The sequence below is a fragment of the Nothobranchius furzeri genome, chromosome 10 (genome assembly GCF_043380555.1).
Source record: "Nothobranchius furzeri strain GRZ-AD chromosome 10, NfurGRZ-RIMD1, whole genome shotgun sequence".
Lineage (NCBI taxonomy): Eukaryota > Metazoa > Chordata > Actinopteri > Cyprinodontiformes > Nothobranchiidae > Nothobranchius > Nothobranchius furzeri.
In genome coordinates, this window is record NC_091750.1 from 64,265,451 (window position 1) to 64,286,617 (window position 21,167).

General features: G+C 41.0%; 3 protein-coding genes across 4 annotated transcripts in view; 1 reads left to right on the forward strand and 2 right to left on the reverse strand.

Annotated features, from left to right (window-relative positions):
* Positions 1-1,378: 1,378 nt before the first annotated feature.
* LOC107386972 (thrombospondin type-1 domain-containing protein 1) lies at positions 1,379-12,311 on the reverse strand. 2 transcript variants are annotated; one of them, XM_015961692.3, is made up of 8 exons: positions 12,158-12,311; positions 10,536-10,649; positions 9,678-10,051; positions 8,948-9,581; positions 8,713-8,874; positions 7,207-7,621; positions 6,604-7,135; positions 1,379-6,502 (listed from the first exon to the last, which is right to left on the reverse strand). In XM_015961692.3, exons 2-8 carry the CDS (start codon positions 10,582-10,584, stop codon positions 5,876-5,878), a joined length of 2,793 nt encoding a protein of 930 aa, XP_015817178.3. In that variant the 5' UTR covers positions 10,585-10,649; positions 12,158-12,311; the 3' UTR covers positions 1,379-5,875. The 2 variants fall into 2 exon arrangements, with proteins under 2 accessions (XP_015817178.3, XP_015817177.3); XM_015961691.3 differs by having other exon boundaries at positions 10,536-10,864.
* LOC139072261 (craniofacial development protein 2-like) overlaps positions 9,480-21,167 on the forward strand; it is a 243,932-nt gene continuing 232,244 nt past the window's right edge. The window contains exon 1 of the mRNA XM_070555907.1: positions 9,480-9,491. The gene's annotated coding sequence lies outside the window, so the exon portion shown is untranslated. The remainder of the gene's footprint in view (positions 9,492-21,167) is intronic.
* On the reverse strand, positions 13,559-21,066 carry vps36 (vacuolar protein sorting 36 homolog). Its single transcript, XM_015961693.3, has 14 exons — positions 20,895-21,066; positions 20,631-20,699; positions 19,503-19,573; positions 19,104-19,218; positions 18,903-18,992; positions 18,427-18,513; positions 18,264-18,296; positions 18,101-18,178; positions 17,888-18,022; positions 17,747-17,812; positions 17,557-17,621; positions 14,185-14,269; positions 14,032-14,108; positions 13,559-13,955 (listed from the first exon to the last, which is right to left on the reverse strand). Exons 1-14 carry the CDS (start codon positions 20,988-20,990, stop codon positions 13,874-13,876), a joined length of 1,149 nt encoding a protein of 382 aa, XP_015817179.1. The 5' UTR covers positions 20,991-21,066; the 3' UTR covers positions 13,559-13,873.

Genomic DNA, 21,167 nt, shown 5'->3' on the forward strand with positions numbered 1-21,167 from the left:
TTTTGTTTATTTCAAAAATAATTAAACACATTTTTTTGTATAGAACAGAATAATTCCAGTTAAAAATTAATAAATGACATTTTAAGAACTGGAATTATTATGTGTGTGAAAAATGTTTATTTATTTATTCATTTGTTTGTTTAGTGAAATACAAAATAATAAAACGAAATTAACCTTATTATTTTACACGTTTTAACTTAAAAAGTACACATTAATAATTTATCGCAAATAGCAACCTAAAAACGGAATTGTATTGATTTTTTGTTTGTTTTTTTAATGTCCCAGTCTTGCTCCTGTGTCCATCTCCAGGACGCTGAATGGTCAGAAACAGGGCAGTAGCTCATTTAAACTATAAAATTACACTTTTTACATGAAAGTAGAAAACAACCAACCATAGATGTATTTTTTGAAACTTTTTTTAGTTTAGTTTCCTTTTTCAAGCATAAATTTTACTCTATACTGTAGAAAACAACATAAAAATCACGATTCATTTCAACTTTGAAGAAAAAAAGAAAGATACAAAACCTGATTATGAAACAATAATACTTCAGGTTCTATAAGGGTACGTAAATCTTTATTCTTATAAAACTGAAAGTGCTTGACATAAAATAAAATACAAAGAAAACAAAGAATAAAACAATAATAAAATAAACAGCAGCAACAATCCAGATGGAGGAACAAAACCAAGGGTCTCTGCAGCCTTTACACCTGAAAGCCTCTAAATTAACTGGACTCTTAAAATTAAAATACCTATTTATAATGTGTCATAATAATAGTAGTCATAATGATGATGATAGTAATAATAATGATGATGATGATTATGCATTTTATTTAGAGGCATACCAGGCAGTTTTGCTTGCTTTTAGCACCCCCTAGTGTCCATTATTAATTATCTGTGGTCAAATCAAAAGTGAAACTTGTCTCCTTGCTGTTTGTTCCTTTTTGAACACCTTAATGGATCAGCTGAAACATCTCCTCAGCCTTCTTTAAAGGCTACAGGAGCGATTCATCACTGCAGTGCCAGGCATGTAAGCTCAACTTTTTTCCAAGTCTAACAAACTGGACTGGCACTCTAAAGTTGCAAATGCAGAATTCTGGTCATTGAGTCCCCTGTTCACCAGCTCATCAAGCTCCACAGAGGCCTGTTAATCACCTGGGGTCTCATTTATCAAACATTGCATAGAGTCCTTACTAAAACCGTACTTAAGCTCAGTAAAAAATATTTACTTACGCCAAGAAGGTTTGTGATCTATCAAACATGGAGTACGCACAGCTGCACACAATCTCCGCTTCATAAATCAGAAACTATCTAGGAAGGTTCTCAGTGGCTTTTTAGTCACACCCCGCCCTCACCACACCCACTTACTGCCACAAATATGCAAAGTGCCTTGTGGATCTCATGCATATACATAACCCGGCTGTTGCAGAGCTCCGCCAATGACGATGGCGACCGTAGATCAAGGCGGATCAAGTTAACCGAAGCAGAAATTGAGGTACCTGTGGGTGAGGAGGAGAAATGAAAGGAAGTGCTTTTGCAAAACAAATAAGAGAAAATCCACGGAGTGGCACAGCGTTGCTGAAGCCGTGTGGCGGATATAAAAAAAATGGTCCAAACGGGATTCAATCTCCAGACTCCCGGATGAAAGTCACATGCGCTAACCAGTCACCCAAACAGAGATCTTCCTTGTCCAAATAGCCAGGGCGCATCATCAATCGGGTCACAGTGACAGGACGCTCACACTGTCACAGACTCATGACATTCTGTCTTAATCTGTCCCGCTGCTGATTTTCTGCATTCCTTATTCTGCGCTTCAGGCTGTGTGTGTGTGTGTGTGTGTGTGTGTGTGTGTGTGTGTGTGTGTGTGTGTGTGTGTGTGTGTGTGTGTGTGTGTGTGTGTGTGTGTGTGTGTGTGTGTGTGTGTGTGCGTGTGTGAGTGTGCACGCATGTGTGTGTGTGCGCGCGCGCATGTGTGTGCATGTGGGGGGTCTTGTTCTGTGTGAAAACGAAGCAGTACAAGTGATAATGCTGCAGGATTTCATAATTGTATCCTTCTCAGCAGCAGCACTGCAGGTGCTCTCCATGTCCAAAATGTGCGTGAGACAGGTCCTTAGTCAACTTAAAGTTGCACACATTTTTCCGCTAAGTTTTCTTTCATAAATCCCAAAGTTTGCGTGGAAAATTTCTTACGCAGTTTTCCGACCCCGTTTTGTGTGTAAGCAAGCTTGATAAATGAGGCCCCTGCTGACTGAAATTAGGTGTGTCAAGGCAGGGAAAAAACTAAAACATGGATACCAGCCCTCCAGGACCAGGCCCACCAATGCTCTAATCAGTGTTTGGTACATAAAAAAAACAATAAAACCAACAGCATTCATCAGCATTCCCTCACAAATGTCTGTATTTCATACATGTCAAAAACTATTATAATTTTAGAGGTCTAACTCAGGTAGGAAGGTATAAAGCTGCTATACCGAATCTACAGAACAAGCTAGGTTTAGTATGTAAACAGTCAGAGTACTCACCCCTCCCCTCAAGTATCTTCCCTGAGATGCTTCTGCTATTGTCCGTGATTTCAAATGGCATTTTTCCTTTTGGTACTCTGGTAGTTTGTCCTAAAGTTGAAGGGGTAGCAGCCGGCTGTTTCTCCTTCTCTGATATTATTGAGCGGCCAACATCTCACACATAGACTTATAAAAAGCTAGACAAACCTCAAAATTGCTTTCTGTGAGCCTTTATGAAGCCAAATGGTTAACGTTGTCCCGCAGACCCAAATGGGCGGTTCCATCTTGGTCGTGTCACACGTCTTGTCCCACCCAGACAATCCCAAAATTGAAAAAGAGGCGGAGCTGTGAGGGTGGGAGCAAATGATTGACACTTATTAACTCTGAAGCAATATAGCTACAAGCTAACCCGAAGCTACACGGAGCTTGGAGCCAACAGGGGTAGCTGACTACCTGAGCTAATCTGAAGCTAACGGAGGTTTTCGGGCACTTTTAGCCAGAATAATGAGATTGAGCAACACAGAAGTGAAGCGCGTATCAATAGAGATAACATGTTTTAGTGGTCCCCCTCAGGGACCACTATCTTTGACCATGTGGCTCAACTGCCCCAGGGAGTAGCCGGCTGCCTACGTCTGGCAGCTGTTACCGGCCGGGAGATGGGAGAAGCCAAGCGCCCGCCTTGCTTGGCTGCCTCCAAAAGGCTGGAGCAGCAGATTCACGGATCTCTGATCACAGGGCCTCCACTGCTAAAGACAGACACTGTAGCAAAATTTACCAAACCTCCCTTCTGCAGCGGCGACCTCACGGAGCTTTGACTGCGGTGGACCAACAAAGCTTGGAAGCCTCCACTAGCATTGGCCAGCTTACCTAGCTACAGTTTCCTTACCCAACCAGCCCCACCAATGTGTTATATTTCAACCCATATTTGACTAAAGAAAGAGTTATGTTAAATACAATGCATTTTCTCCCATTCAACCAGAGAAATAAAGTGCAGAAATATCATTTTACGTACTGATAAAACAGAAGCTGAGACTTCTTGGATGGTCTCTTAGTGCAATCAATACCACAGCTTGCCATCGTTGTCCAAACAGTTCCATTAATAACATCCAAACACACAGAGGACACAACTAAAGTCTAAACATCTATTAACGTGAGGCGGAGGCTGAAGGCCTGCCTCAGACCCTTCCCTCCCTCTGTTGAGAAGATCAAAATGACCACTTGATTAAAACTAGGTCTTTTCAGAAGGGATCAGTTTTATGTCTAAATTTCAGGCCAATTTAAAAATAAAACTCTATTTGCTCCATCATAGCAGCTTCATAGTGCTAAATGTAAAAATGGTCAAACTACTTTCTGTTTTACACATTTTATACACGTCTACTATAGTGTTATGGTTCCACTAATGGAGCTTATTTTTTTAGGAAATGAATGATAATAAATATATTTTCTTTTCTCACTTTGTTCCAGCAAATCCTAAAACAGTAAAGGTGGTGGTGTGGCACTCCAAGTAGTCATTTACAAGAAATTAAACATGTTTTTAGGGAAAGGGAAGCCTGAAAGTCAAAAAGAAACAAAGTTAGTTTAGAAAGTTTAGAAAATAAACTTCACCCTCAAGAGTGGTTACTGAAAGTATCACTTAGGTCCACGTGCTTGAACTGGAAAACAACACGAGCTTCATTTGTCTGCATTGAGAACAAGTTTGAACTGAAGTAGTGAATGTTGGACAGCAACAAAAGCTTTTTGCACCGAACCAATGGCTTGTGCAAAAGTGTTACCGTAGCTATAAAAAAAACTGTCATTAGCATAAAAGTGCAGGTTTGGATCTGTGATGTTTGGACTATAAGATTGTCAGCGCAAATGATAAATAACTGAGGTCCTAACACAGAGCCCTGTGGCACCCCCTTTTGGATTGTAGCAGGTTCAAAACAAAGTCCATCAGATTTAACATACTGAGACCTGTTACTGAGGTAATTTGTGAACCATCCTACTGCTCCCTCACTGTCTTGATTGGAGGAGTCTAACTTGTAAAATACCATGACTGACAGTGTCAAATGTTTTAGATAAATCTATAAAAAGGGATGCACAGTGTTGTTTTTTGTTAAGGGCGACAGTAATATCATTAACCACTTTCAGTGCAGCCGTGATAATACTAATTGATATTGTAATGAGATAAAATGGCATGGGTGTCTAAAAACTCATTTAATCACTCACAAGAGCTTCAAGAACTTTAGCCATTACAGATTAATCAGATGATGGCCTGTAATTAGATAATACTGCTGGGTCTCCTCCTTTAAATAACGGAACAACAAAAGCTGATTTTCACTTCCAGAGAATTTCATTTGTATCTAATGTGAGGTTAAAAAGAATTGTGAGAGCCTCTGCCAGTTTTAAGAAGTGTGGATCTGCTAAGTCGGGTCCTGCAGATTTTCTGTGATCCAGTGCTTTAGGAGCTTTAAGCACCTTCTGCACAGAAAAAGGAACAAAGTTAAATTGTTGGCTGGTGTACAGTTGAAGGTCTGCGCAGGATTACACAGCGGCCGGACTCGCAACCATAAGATATGAAAATGCTTGTTAAAGCAAATCCCAATCTCCATCTTATCATAGACAGGTACAGGGTGTGGGTATGGCACGAGAGCTTTTACCAACTGAAAGAGATGATGATTTTCCAAAACTTTTGTGGATTGTTTAATTTCTCATTAGGGTCATTTGTTTCTTAGATGTGTGAAGTAACTTACTCGAGTAAGAGTAGTCACTTCACAATAAAACAGCTTAATTAAATGAACAAAAATGAAGCAAAGTAACTGGATATTTTATTCCTCATTTGGTAACTGATCATTGGAATCAGAATGAAGTTTGAGTCTTTAGAAAATTATCTCCTTCACCTGAGTTGTCCTTCCTGCCTTAACCAAACTGAAGGACCCCGCTCCTTCAACACCAAGCACACATCATCTCCTCATGTGGAGTCCATGTTGTCTGCATCTACCACAAGGTCTGAGCTCTCCAAGCCGTACACAAGTGCGTTATGGGTGGAGGACCCAGGGAAGTGTGACGGTTCGGTGAGACGGACAACCGGAGGGTCCAACGGTCGCTTTTGGAACGAAACACATTGTTAGTGGAGGTTTTTAGACAAATGCGAGAGAACTTCTTTATTACTTTACTTTTCTTTATCTCCACAATATATTTATAGCTTTAGTTTGTAAGAACGTTGTTAAGAGGCATGAAAAAATTTGTTTTCCAAATTTGATATGACAACTTTAATGAAAGCAGGACAGTGCGATAACCCTTTTTGTGGTATCTGAGCAGTAGCTCTGATTTTACTTGGGTAAGCAAAGTTTAGTTCAAACTATTTCAGTAGAATATTTATAAAACTGAGGAAATTCTACTCCTCTTCTTGTAGGAATCCTGGCGACAGATCCAGGTCCAGCATCCTCTGTTCTGCCTCACTCAGCCTGTAGGGGGAAGCTCCGCTGCTGCTGTGGTTCCTAGACGTCGGCAGAGAGTGGCACCAGTCTTTCGTTCGCTCAGAGGACGATACGTTGAAGCTGGAGCTGCGCTTTCGCCCCCTGGTTCCTGAGTAGGACTGAGCCTCTTTCAGTTTTCGAGCCAGCATGTTCCTCTGGATAGGCGACGGGCCACGGCGATTCCAGTTCTGCTCAGCTCGATCCACATTCAGCTGGTTCAGATCATGAGACCTGGGAAGCCCTGAGGATGGACCCCCGATCCCTGAGATACCGTCTACTGGGCCAGCAGCTGCTTTTCTGTCTCCTGTAGCCCTGAAGTCTGCTTTAACGTGATTCTCAGGAGCCGGTAAGCTGTCCGTGTTTGTTCCAGCGTGTTTGAGTTGGTTTTTAAGTGGAGGGACCGCGGCCTCCATCCAGAGTTTCCTCTCATCGTTTCTGGACCACTCTGAAACTCTGTGCTCTGGAATTGGGTATGAACGATGTGGCCGTCTCTCCCATCCTCCTTTGGTCCAGCAACTTCCTTCTGGAAGCGTCCGAGATCCAACCTGAGGATAAAATTAACTACGTGTTCATTAATCTTCACAAATACAATTAGCAATATGTTCATTAGATACAAATCAAAGAAAATATAAGATGAGTAGGTGACCTGGGTCATGCTTCTCTCTCTGAACTGTCTGGACTCAGATGAAGGTGCCAGCTGGGATTTGGTGTCATTAAAACTGGAGGTGCGTCTGAAGTTTGGATTCTTATGGTGGGACATTCCTGATGGCACATTTCCTCCTCTGGGGCCTGCTAACCCACTCCATTCTACCATCTCCACCCAGTCAGCAGTGCGCTGTCGCCAATTTGAACTCCTCCCACTTGTAGAGACACGTGGACCAAGGAGCAGCTCCGCCCTCGGACTCAGTCCGTCTGATGCGACCTCTGAGGTCTGCGGCGACAGCTCAGACAAGGGAGTTGCAATGCAGAGATGACTGTGGTTAACGTTGTCCTGCAGACCCAAAAGGAGAGCAGAAGGAGCAAGACCAGTAGGCGTTGGGGTCGGGAGCGTGGTGGGTGAGGTGGGCGTTTCTAGCACGGTGTCGTGGACGGGACTCGAAGAGACATGGTACAGCTGTGTGGCCTCTTTTAACCCCTTCTTCTTCATCTCTTTCAACTGCTGTTGAGCCAAACGGTATCTAGAAAGACAATCTTTGTGAAGAAGGCTGAGATCAAGTAATTCATTTGATGATAGTTACAGTAAACACACCCAAATATTGGTGGTAAAACCTTCTGGCCTGTGGGGGACAACCTTTGTGGGTCCTGTGAAAGGGGCATCACCTCCGTCTGTGGTGAAAAAGCCTGAGCTGCCAAAGGGGGCCGGTCCTTCCGTGTACAGAAATCCCCCGATGGGCCATGACCATCAGTCAGGCTTGGTCTTTGGAGGCTGTGGCCACAGATGGAGGCCTCATCTGAAAGCTTGCGCCCCCCAGGTGAATGCATGGAGCCTCTGTGGACCGAGCTGCACTGAGGCGCCTTGCAAAGCTTCCTCCACACAGTCACCGCAACAGTAGCCATGATCACGGCCAAGAAGAGGGAAATACCCACAACCACAATCATGTTTCCACCAAGTAGTGAAACTCCATCCGGCATTGGGGGCAGCGATGGAGAGGGAGAAGGTAACACTGAGAGGTAAAGAGAAACAATCAGTAAAGGTCTAAATATTTTAAAGTAGGTGTACACTCATTAATACATTTGCAGAGGTGTCTAGTATGACTGAATGCCTTTTGACTCATTCTGTGGGGAACAAACGCTCTGGCGCTCCTGTTGCAGGAAGTAGAATTTAGCTGGAGGAGTGGAGGGCAGAAAATGGCAGGATTTATGTTTGATTTCCACAAATAATTCAAGCCTGAAACAGTTTTGCTATGTTGTTGAGTTGCTAATGCTAACAGTTAGCTTCAACGAGCCTAGACACACTCAGCTCTCTGCTGGCCGCTAAATAAACACAGCCTTCCCGGGTCACAAGCCAAGATGGGTGAGTCCATTAATGCAAATTTACAGCATGGTGTAGATATGTCTGGCTTTTTCTGACCCAAACGCTTACCCAACCATTTTCTTTCGCCGGCTTATGCAGAAAATAGAAATCTAGACAAACCATAGCGGTAGCAAAAGGTTTTGCTCTGCAGGTCGGTCCAGCCATGCTCCATTGAAGCCTAAGTATGTCTATAATCGAGCCAATCACAGCACTCTCTGTTCGTAGAGAGACGTCGGACGAGCTTAGTGCCAGAGCTGCAACGGAGGAAGACTACAAAGATGGCGTCGGCTCAGGAAAGAAGCTAGTTTGAAATGGTTTTGGCATCAACTTTGGACAATTTAAACCTGGGCTTTTCTTTGGGATGTGAACAGATATAGGTACTGAAGAATTCTCTTTATACATTGAAAAATGATGTATCTGCTTCTTATTCTTCCTCGACGGTGTATGGCGGACTGCCTCGTTGACTGATTTCAGTAGCAATGAATACTGCACATTGTTTGTTGCTCTGATTGGTCACAGCACTGACTGAGCTCTATCTACGTGCGGTGGTCATACTGACTGTTTACACACATAGGATGGCATGCCAGGCTAGGAGACAGGGGTGGAAGCCTTTTTTCATGTTCTGCATGCAAGTGAAACTCGGTGTGACGGTTGTATTTCAAAAGAACAAGTATTATACGTTTCTCAGCAAACCTTGCCATCAAAGTAAAAAAAAGGTAACCAGGAAGCGAAGAAACGTACCGTTACATCCCTCCAGTGAGCATTGGGACTGTTCCTTGACCATGCCTGTGCACTGCATCCCTCGCTCACCTGAGGGTAGTAAACACTTTCGCGCTCGTTCCCTCACCCCCTCTCCACAGCTCACGCTGCACACGCTCCACCTCTCCCAGGGCCCCCAAGACTCTGCGTTCACAGTGAAAAGGTCAAAAAAGCAAATAAGAAATAAGAATGAGTCTCCCAGTGTGTCGACCCTCACCTGCACTCCTGTAAACTACCAGACACGCTGGACTAGGGGAACGACTGAAGTTGGAAACAAAGCGAAAACAGTACTTGTGTTTTCCCGGGAAAAACAAAGAGCAGTTGAACTCTGTCTGATTCTCTCCTTGAGCCAGAAAGTTAAAGGTCAGAACAGGAGAAGAAGGCTCCTCTGGTCCAAACCCCATCTTTGCGGCGGAAGCAGCAGCGCTTCTTCCAGAACCTGCATCGCCGTACAGCAGAACTTTCCCACTCACATGAGCACACGGTGGCGTGATCATTTTAACCGCCAGCGTCCCCTCACAGCCTCTCTTGTAGGCGCTAGCGTTCTCCACCAGCAGCTTGTAAGAGAAAATACGGGACAAGTAGAAAGGCGCAGAGCTCTTCACTTCTCGTCCCGTATGAGAGGACTGCAGGGCCACCGTGATGAAGTCTCTCTCAGTGAACGGGAACACACAGGACAGCTCTACACTCTGGGAGCGGAGAGCTTTGATGGGGGTTCGTGTGCGGGCTCGAATCTTGTCATTGGTGTTTCTTCCGATCTGGTTGTACTCCATGTAGCTCACCTCTAGGATAAGAGCAGAGTCCACACCACTGGAGCAGGCCTGGAAGTGTTCATTAGTGGAAATCCCAACCTGGGGAGAGGATAAAACAGACCAATCCTTTTTTTATTTTACATTTTGTTGAAGTACAATAAAACCTAAACTAGTTAGTGAGGTAGACAAGCTTGCCTGAAAAGATGCCGAGTGGTTTCCCGCTTTCTCCACAGCAATGTGAAAGGTAGGCCACTGGACTTGTAGTTCAGAGCTCCACCACCAGATGTAGTGCTCTGTGTTTTCTGATCCATTAGAAGGAGAAACGCTGCTGGTCTGCCTCAGCAGGAACCGGAAGGTTCCCGCGTACAGGAAGCAGGAACAATCGAACTCCACCCTGCCAACCAGTCGGTGGCTGGGGAGAGCCCTGGATAGAACGGTGGTGTTGGTCTCCATGTTGACGAGAGAGAGGGTCGCGTTGCTGCTGTTGGATTTTGTGCTGAAGTCCACAAATACGCTGCCTTTGCTCAGGGCAACGTGGAAAGAGGGCCAGATACTGAGCTCTGCAAAACCTACAAGAATAGAGAGAAAAATGCAAGAAAATGATCAAATAACCTTGTTAATTATTGTAAACTAGCCACCCTGTGGGCTCTTATTCTGCTTACAAGCTGTTACTCATGGTAACGGAACAGAAATACTACTTTTAAAGTTGACATTTTCACATCTATGAGATTTTTATGAGAGATGCATCAATTTTAAAAAGCCCTGTTTTAATGTTTATAAGGTCTTTCGACATATGTACTTTATCTAGCATGACATTTTCTGACCACACAACCAAAATGCAATCAAACAATTAAGACATATTACATTTTCTGCACAAATTAAGGATTTTATGTCGGTTTTAGAAGTGGTTAACTATACAAAACTCGAAGGTAATGAGATAAAAACATAAAATAAACTTTATTTTTAGATTTGACTGAGACACAACGTCATTTAAACGCTAGTGTGTTTCTGTCCTTGAAGCGTGAACCTAAGTGAAGGCCTTCGTACACTCACCATATCCTACGAGCAGAAGGAAAGGCAGCAGTGAGACAGCCTGTGGCATTCCGATGTTCGTCCCTCTTCTTTCTTTCACACCACATGACCGTTTTATCCCACCGTCCCTCACCTCTGTGAATCAGAGGGCAAACAGCTAACTAGAGTTAAAATATTTTATTCAGCTCCCAAACGCAGCTTCGTCAGGCAGAGCGAGGCACTGGAGGAGTCTGCTTTCTTCTGAGGAGTGGAGAACAGGAACCGTAAACACAAGTCCTCCTCTTCCTTTCATCCTCACAATGGGTGCAAGGAGTTGCCAGCATCGCACAACTGGAGTTCCTCTGGAGGGCCTTGTTCACAGCAAAAGCACAAAATATGTTTTTGTTGATTTGTTTGTTTTTTGTTTTGCTTTTTTTTTTTTGCCTTTTCATGAATGAAATCATTTTCAGCTACGGATTTTTCCCCAAAAAACTTTAAAAATTAAAATTTTTATCTGACATAAATGTATGCAATCACGTTATCTCCTCTTTTTGTGTGGCACATTTGCATGCGGACATGTCAACAACCACATTCTATGTATAAATGTATGAATTTGTGTCAACATGTGTGTATTTTGTTTTAGTTCAGCACCAATAGAGCATATTAAATGGTAATTTATGAATGCATAAAAATATTTACAGAAAACCTGACATAATGCATAAAAAACTAAGTTCAGGAGCTTCAAAGCCGTGGATCTGGAGTTGCACGAGGCTCTTTGGTCCCACTGCAGAAATGATTTGACTAAAAATAGAACAGGAATTACTTACTCTGTACTTTATAATCACAATAAAGATTGGTTTTAGCTTATTTCCTGACAGATTTAAGAGCCAAATCGGTTGATATGCTTGCTTTAATAGTTTGTAAGCATGTTTTCCCTTAACTAATCCAATATGTTTGAGCAAGACGCGGATTTGCACAGATAAGACAAATTATCCTCAGTTATAAAGTACGAAACAAAAACATGGCAGCTTATTCTGATGCTTTTAGAACCGGAAATAAAGGCTAAAAACCCAATTAGAGAACTTTTAAAGACTTCCCACTGGGGTTTCAAGGTTTTCCAGCTCTTTACAATAGAGCTCATTTACATATGTTCAAATTGACAAAATATTTGGGACTTTATTACAAATTCAAGCAAAATCCAGTCCTAGAAAATACCATATGTTGATATTTCCAAGGATTTTAAGCACGTCTGAGAACTCAGCTAAAGCTTTTCTTAGAAAATGACCACATTTCATGATTATTGTGATCACCTATGCAAATGTAAGTTGATAATTTATTATTTTTATTTATTTAAATCAATTAGAAAAACATTAATAGTTTTCATATAACAAAGCTATATTTATTCCAAGCTTAAATTTGATTTTTGATTTTTTTAAATAGTAGAGAAAAGGGCTCTTATGGTTGTAAAGTTTGCAGAACAGTCTACATTCTCACACTGCTATTAAATAGCATCCAAGCTAACTTTCAATTAACAAATAAAACTTTATTAGTACACATTACTATTAACTTCCTGTAAATGTTTAGACCCGTTGGGGGGGGGGGGGGACTAAACAAAAGCGGAATAATTATTTTCTCGCAATAAACTGACAAAATTTTGTACTTACAGTTCTTACTTCTCATTCTTCCTCGCCAGTAATTCCCAGCACATCGTCACCGGCAGGAAAAAGCTCATTCCGTGAACACGCAGGACATTTTTATCCCAGTAACGTTTCACCGACAATCAGCTGGCTAGGAGCCGCTAGAGGCCGCTATGCGCGCACACCTGAATTTTTCGTCCGCGCGCAACAAAGATCCCCTTCAGGGTCACCACGTAAATTTAACAACTAGTTCTTATTCGTACAAATTACTTGTGGTAAAGGTATTAATTTTTTATGCGCGATTGATACGCAACCTCTTAACTAATGTAAAAATATTTTAGTTTCTGTTTTGTTTACTTTTCTCGTACTCTTAAGAAATACATTTACAAATTTATTTTGGAATATGAAAATCCCAAGGAGTTCCTGGCTAGTTTAACAGAGAAGATAATTGTTATCATTTGATTCAAGCACCTTTATGGTGTAAAATGTTTTTTTTTAATCTTATCTCATACATTTAGATTTTAATTTGAACCCAACTAACTTATAGGCATTTTAAAGGATTTCAATCACACCTAAAACACCATGATTTATTGTTCGAAGTTAAATCCAGAGAAATGTCCATGAAAGGTAAGTTACATTCTCTCCTTACCTAATCAACAAAACGATTTATGTATGTAAAAATGTATACTTGATAAAAAAAATAGGCTTGTTAGCATATAGGTAACCAAATACATGAATATTATCCTATAGATTTCTCCTTTATAGGTTGACTAACATTTTTTCTATAATTCAATTAAATAAAATAAATTCCTGAAATACTCGATAAAGCAAAAGCTCTGCTCAAAAATTCAAAATGACCCTTTCTGTGCAGACAAAATGTTACAAAAAGTGGAAATCGTGGACAAAAATCCCTTCATAATAAAAATCAGACCTGCCTCAACTTTGCTCTGTAGATTTCCTGAACCAGTTAGGTTCATATTATCAATAAATGAAGCACATGGCTGCGTAATCTAATCAGCTCTACAAGCCTTCATGTTTCCTTCAGAGATAGCCGACAAAAACAGGAAACTTCTCAGGAGATGAAACGGTTCACTGAGCAGCTCGGGTCACCAAGAGGGGCTCAGTTGTGCCTAAAAGCATTTATAGGGAGAAAGATACAAACATGCTAACCACTGAAATGTATGTTAGACACAATCTTTGGATTAGATATTGCAAAACGTTATAACTTTACTTTTTCTGTATTTAATAAAATTATTTTATCTTTAAAATTGGTATTGAGAACAAGGATCCAGCAGATATTCATTTTCATCCTTCACAAGAACAGAACCAACATGTGTTCACATGATTAAAAATAAATAAATAAAATTAATAACAAATAAGGTTCAGGAAGCAAAGTTTGAGGATGATTCAAAAGATGAGACAAGAAAACATGTTTCAGAGCTTCCTTTATTGTAGAAATAAACATTTTACTCTGAAACACTGACAGGATATCAGTGAATGAGAGTAGTTTCAAACAGAAAACACAAGTTTAAAGAAGTATTTATGTAAGATGAAGCAAAACACACCATCTCAAATCACGTTGCTTCATGTACAGGATTTACGTTTCACAGAAAAATCCAGAACCTGATAGTTGAAAGATATAATCTTGAACAGAACCGTAAAATACCATCAGACATCCTGAAATGTCCAGAGATGATTTTATTGCCTCTGCAGAAGTTCTACAGCAACAATCGAACTGACAGATCAAAATCGGTTTGGGTAGAACCTCAAACCCTCAACGGAGTCGTCTCTACACAGGTGTCCCACCTTCTCAGCCAACAACAACCTGGGAAAATAATTCAAAAAAGAGAGTGAGGAGAGTAAAATGGACAGAGAGGATGAGTAATTTGTGTTGAGATCACCTCTCTTTAGACAGAAGAACAGAGAGACCCAGGAGCTTTGCAAACTCCTCTGCTGTCAGCGAGCCTTTTTCTAACACCTGCGAATAAAAACCGATGATGAGTTAAAAACAGGAATCTTTTAATATTCCAAAGGTGGGAAGGGGGAATGCTTACATTGTCCAAAGCTGAAGCGATCATCTCCTCCTCGCTGTGAGACTGCAGCTGGACCACCATCACGCCACTGTCAAACACACGCAGCCTACAGAGGAGACCAAACGTGTGAGGGGAAACAGGGCTGGTGCATCTGTTCAAACTAACGTGCGATCAAAGAGTGCAGCTAAATGCCACACAAATACCCACACATGTCCAGCGCCAATGATCTGATTAGTGCAGATGAGCAGACAGGGAACTGCTGCTTTAACGTTCTTTGTGGCAATAACAGACGAAGACTAAGCAAAGAAGTTTTGGGGCACAGACTTTAAGATCCTAATCTCTGTGGTCCTTAAGCATTTATTCTTTCTCCCTGCAGCACTGCACACGTGTCGAAATGATTGTGAAACACTATTTTCTTATATTTTTTATTATTAAAGGGATTTTCTGCTATTTTGAGTTGTGTTTTGGTGCAAAAGTTATAAAAATATTAGAGGTGGGAATTTAATGCATTAATTACAATTAATTAAGAGAAAAAAAGCCAAGCGCCCTCACTTCCCCTGAACTCTTCACTACACCTCTATAAATATCAGCAGCACTCTGCTGCCACCTAGTGTTCAGTTCAGTACACAACATTTACAATGTTCCATGTCTATTTGCATATCATCAATAATGCATTAATACATATTTACACATCCCAACTAATCTTATAGTTGTTACCTTTATAATAAGACCAACATAACTAAATTGACCTTTTGGTTTCAGAAATAAACTCATTAATGTTTGGGTATGTTGTCTGTGCTTCACTAAGATCATTTTTATTTAAAAAAATAGCTTGGGGGCAAATTGTCTTGACCAATAAAATGTGATTACCATAAATCCTCTAATACAGGCCGGTATTCAATTAAAGGCCGGGTCTCCAATTTTGGCCGGTGTCGGAGTCAGCGGAGGTCAATAATGGCCGGTCTCTTATTGTGGCCGGATGGAATGTGGTAACAAGCAAGTACGAGCGTCCCAGCGGCAGGGTTATAGTTCCCAAATCAACCAGCAGGAGGCAGTAGAGGTTCACGCAGACCTTTATTAGGCTTTTTCTTCAACGCTTTGTAACGCTACAGACACGATCCTCTATCACGCTCCTACCACACAGAGTCACGGTGTCAGTTAACCATGCTAATTCAACCCGCTCCACAGAACACACATCACCTTCCCTGTGGCTTACATAACACTCACACAACACGCAAATCAGCACATAGGAACTAGCAGAACGATAGGAAACACATATAACACAATACCCAGAATGCACCTGGCTTACAACCCCAGCCAGGTCATTACACTATCAAGTTCAAAGAGAACGTGCTGATTATGCTGCAGAACACTCTGGAGAGCAGCAGTAGGGGGTGCATGAACTACAGTAATCCCTCGTTTATCGCGGTAGATGCGTTCCAGACCTGGCCGCGATAGGTGAAAATCCGCGAAGTAGGGACTCCCAGCATGCCCCTCGCGGGGATTCCCTCTACGTCGCACCTACGTCACAAACCGCGGCTATAAACCAAACGGAAGTCGCCTTTCCAGCTCACCACTCAGTCATCGTTTCTTCAGATTCATGATCAGAGTTTCCAACCTACCAATCAATCCAACGAACTATCAGCTCATAGTAAGTTATCTTACTTACTTCTGGAAAGCCCGGCATTTCCGTGTCACTTCGTTGACGCTCGAACGCTCGGGGGTTTCCTAGATCAGCCGGCGTTTCACCGACGCTTATCACTTCCGCGTCTGTGAAACCACGCTCCCTATTGAATTATCGTATGATCACATTCTCTGTGATCAGCAACGCGCTGTGCCAGACCGTAGCTACTGACACGCGATCGTTCATGTCGGTTCATTTCCTTTAATGTTTTCTGTCTTTTATTTGCGCCTGATGTGTATCGCCGCTGTGGAGCGGGGCGCATCAACTTGTCCTCTGACGCACAGATCACTGATGCGGCCGGCAAGCAGGGAGCGCTCCGCTGTTTTCGCGGTCGGTAGATCTGCCTCCTGAGCACGGCCACAGTAACAATCAGGTGTCGCCACCTCAAAAACTAATTTAACACGCGATCGTTCATGTCAGTTCATTTCCTTTAATGTTTTCTGTCTTTTATTTGCGCCTGATGTGTTTCGCTGCATGCTGTGGAGCGGGGCGCTGCGGGCATCACCTTGTCCTCCGATGCACTGATCACTGATACGGCCGCCAAACAGCAAGCGCTCCGCTGTTTTTGCGGTCGGTAGATCTTTTAGAACTGCAGTTCAAAGGTAACTCATGAGGTGAATATATATGAACCCAGGCAGCAGTTTTTCTTTAGGACTGAGAGGAGATGCAGGAAGATAATAAACAGACAGGACAGAAAAATAGTCAAATAAAAACAAGTTAGTTTTTGTACCTGCTGGTTGCAACAAACAGACACCATTGAAGGTAATCAGAAGTGAGGAACAGAAAATGAAATAATTATTTTAATGTTTAGAGCAGCAGGAACTCCGAGAGGCTGCAGGCGCATCAGTGAGTTTGCGGCTGCTGCGCAGGGGGAGGGGGGAGAGGGCTGAAGCAGGAACTACCGTTGTTAAAAGAGATGTGTTTAACTTTGAAAATGTGGGCGCAATTTTAATTGTCAAAAACTCCAGCGAACCATTAGTTCATTTTGCTCAAATAGAAATAGAGGCCTGCCTCTAATACTGGCCCTCCTTCCAATAAAGGCCTGGAGCTTGATGAGCTTGAGTCAAATACAGGCCCAGGCCTGTATTAGAGGAGTTACGGTATTCAAGATTAATTATATATATATATATACACACACACACACACACACACACACACACACACAACTTCTTGAATGGCCTGGCCTTCATTCAAAGAAATAGTGTTTACATCCTCGTAGCAGTAGCATAAACACTTGGCTTTGTCTGCACCTAAACTAGCTGTTAGCTCATCAATCCTGAAGAAAGTATCAGAAGCTGCTCAGTCAGCCATCTGCAAGGGGTTAAATAGCAATTATTTATAATTATTCATAATTTAAAAAGGCGGCTAAATCTCCTTTAGTGAGATGAGATTTGCACAAACCAAAACAGTCATGCTGCTGCTGACCACAGGAAAACGTCTCTTTCAGGCCTCAGATTTTATTTGTGAGGCCATAAACGTCCAGATGAAGATGTTTATGCTAAAATACTTAGCAGCTTCAGGATCAGTTTTGCAGGTCAACAGGAAAACAGGCTGGTGTTTTTCTAAAATCCTGGGAAGTCACAGGAAATGACAGCTGCGGAAGTCTGGACACCCCTTCCCAACAACAGGAAGCCAGTCAGGAAGAGCCGGGCCTCAGAGTGAGGCCAGCAGCAGCCTCGTTCTGCGAAATAAACTCACACCAAACTCACCTCAGTGGAAGCCTCATCGACTCCAGCATTTTGCAGGCGTTTAACAAATCTTCTGGAGATAAAAGCTAAAGAAAGCAGAAAAACAACATGATGGCTGTTTGGCGCAGATGCTCAGATTACTGTGATGTGTTAAATAACAGACTCAGCTGGACTCTAATGTGTGTGTGTGTGTTCACTGTGTGAGCGTTACCTCCATCCCTCTTGCCCGATTGACTAGACAGTACACCTCTGTGAGCGCCATCATGCCACCGCGTTCCTGAGAGAAAAAAGATGAAAATTAAGAAAAAAAAAGATAAAATTTGTTTGAATAATTTCTAGATGACAGACGCACCTCTAGTGGAGCCTGCAGCATGTCTCCTAACTGCTTAGCCAGCTGCATGTGATAACGTGTGCCTGATCCATGTGTTTCCCTGGTAACAGGGTTAGCAATACCCATACTCAGGAGGTAGGACTTGAACCGGATTGTCTATTTAAAAAAAATCAAGACGATGAGCAGTTATCATCAGGTGGTGTCATGTGAGCAGACATTCAAACACATCTGTACCTCGTCCTCCGTTATGTCTCCCTGCTTGTCTTTGATCTTGGTAGCGATGGACCTGGACAGCTCCACCATCTCTTTAGCCTGACAGTTAGTGAATTATTTAGCAACACTTTTAGTGTTTATTTAGGTTTTTAAATCACATTAAAATCAGACAAGTGTCCTTTACCTTCACCATGAGCTTACTGAGATCCTCAAAGGCCTGGAAACACATGTTAAATAAAACCAGATTAACCTTTTATTTCTCCTACATTCATTCATGTATTTATCTTGGAATTTGAGTGACAACACAGTTGCTCCCTCTGACGTTTCTTCTGTGTTTCTGAAATCACCTCAGAAATGTTTTTGTCCGTTTCTTTCCTCTTCTCCTCTATCTTCCTTTCGATGCCGACAATCCCCACAGCGCGTGTTTTTCCTGCCTGCACGGGCCGCAAAGGAAAGAAAAACACAAAATTTAAAATGAGGCAACGACCCTGCATGGATGGGGGAAAAAAACACTGCATGAAGACAAAACCCTTTATTTAGAAGCTTTTATGAGAAACAGGTGATTAATTTATGGATTTAACTTAATAACATTAATTAAAAAGTAAGAAAACTAGAAGAAGTCCTATTTTATGTGGAGATATAGGCTACTTATTGCTGTTTGATCTAATGATTAAATTAAGTAAAATACTGCCATCTAGTGGAAAACATTTAACACCGCAATTCACTTACAAATTAGCAACATTTTAAAAATGTTTTATTGTATAAAATCTGTCTTAAAGGGATTAAAGTGAAATAAAAAAAGGTTGATATTTCAGCTGCAAACCTGGGTCCCAGTTCCTGAAGAAAGGGGCTGTGAAACCGGTGTAGTCTCCCACCTTTTCTGGGTCATTTCCTCCGTTAGTCTCCTGTAAAACTACAATAAAACGTTAAATCAGTACTAGGTATTCAACAAGAACAAAGATATACAAATGAGCAAAATCTGAAAAGAAAAAAGCTCTTGAGGTTTGTGGATTTGAGGAACTACCTCAATCTGCCCATGTTCTTTAAAAGACAGTTTGATGTAGGAATATTTGCTGTTCTGGAAGGGACCTGGCTCCTTACTGGGGGATGAAGGATGCAGGTGGATAACTATTTTTGCACTTCAGAGAAAAAGAAAAAAAAAAACAGTCGGATTCATTATTTTACAGCACGTTATTGTATGTATTAGTTAACGTTGAATTAAACAATTTTATTTTAATTTAGAATGACTGAGGTGTCTCCATGTTTGCTTGCTTTCATAGTACAACCACCAGACCAAAGTTACAAACTTCAGGAAGTGCTGAACTGTTTCTCAAAAACCTCGTCACAGATGAGATGTTTTTACAACCAAACCGCCACCCAAAGTCTCGTCAATGTTTCTGTTTACACAATAAGCTCGATGTACCTCTTTCCTATTCCTGCAGCCTGCTCCTCAAAGAAGATGATCTGAGAAAGGGGTATGGAGAGGCAGCATTCCTGCAGAAAGGACGACACATCAAATTCTCATTTATCCTCAGAATAATTTAATTAATGGACAGTTGACATTGGAACAAACTGCAATAATAAACACAAGGACGCCCTGTCAATGGGACACGTTTAACCAGACAGCTTAATATCCCTCTACAGTCTTTTGCAGGCTGATGGTATGAAAACAAACTACCAAAATGTACATTTTCTGAATCATACAAAAAGAAAAACACAGATCCGACAAAACATAAAGACAAAGTAAAACAAATAAAACAGAAGGTGTGGTGACTTGTTTGATGTTCCTTCAGATATTGTCCAAAATAAATGCCAAATGTATAATATGTAACTGACTTGAAGTTATTTTATTCCAGTACTTACAAACTCTAATTATCAACTCATAGTTACAAATGTCATGTGTCTACAAAGTATTGAAATGTCAAACAAAGATGCTCTAATACAAAAATTACAAGATATAAAAAGTCAGTCCTGGATTTTATTAACTATAAATATAATTAGACATTTTAGTGCCTGTGTAACAATAAAGTATAATTTATTTGTATTAATGAAACAAAGAAATATGTAATACTGGAAATTCATTAAAAGAAGTTGTAAACTAAAGGAGTCCAAGAATACAACTAAGTGGGTCTTCCAAATGGAAGTTTAGAAAACAAGGTTTGATCATTTCATTATGAATTAGAATTTAAAGCTTATTCAGAACAATTAATAGTTTACTGACAGCATCAAATATATTTTTAAAATGAATTATTTCACAATTAGAATAAAAAATACAGTTTATTGATTGTGTGAAATGATGGCAACCAAATCTAAACTGCAGGTGAAGAAAAGAGGCAAGGCTGCTGTCAGTAACTTTGTAACCCTCTAGATATAATTGGGAGTTTGCTGATTGGATCAAATGAGTATTAATTAAGTTGAATATGTTAATGGTGTATTTTTTAGCCCAACAATATCTTTAATAAACGACTCAAACAGGTTGTAGAACTGATAACAAGTATTTTAAATGTCTAAACTGGGATTGCTTTATTGTACATAATTGTTCTGATCTCACATGATTCTTAATGTCCCTCCAGATCAAGCGATGAGTGCTCAATAATGCAACTCCGAGTTCCATTTTAACCTGAAAGACAGAAATTTTAAATTAACTTCCAAAAAAGTTTTACTTAGTAATACCTTTACACAACATAGACCATCTCATAGTGGAGATGCTTCTTGACTGAGCTAAGAAAAAAGGCGTTTGAGCCCTAATTTTTAACGTTTCCGTACGGTTTAGGTAACAAATCCAAAACATTCGCCTTTAACAGCAAAACTATACCTTGTCATCTCCATCATACAGTCTAACACCTCTCTGCTGGACAACTAACGTTTCGTCTATCTCTAAAAGTCCATTTGACCACGAAAATCGATCCATTTGTACTTCTGCAAGAGCCCAAAATTACAGTTTTCTTGCTAACACTCATTTCATATTTACTTCCGGTATGCTGTTTAGGATTTGCCTGTATAAAACAACTGAAAGAGCACAATATTTAAAATTAAAATAAGCAAACGTCACTTCAATTCAAAATTGATTTTGCAGAATTTATTTATG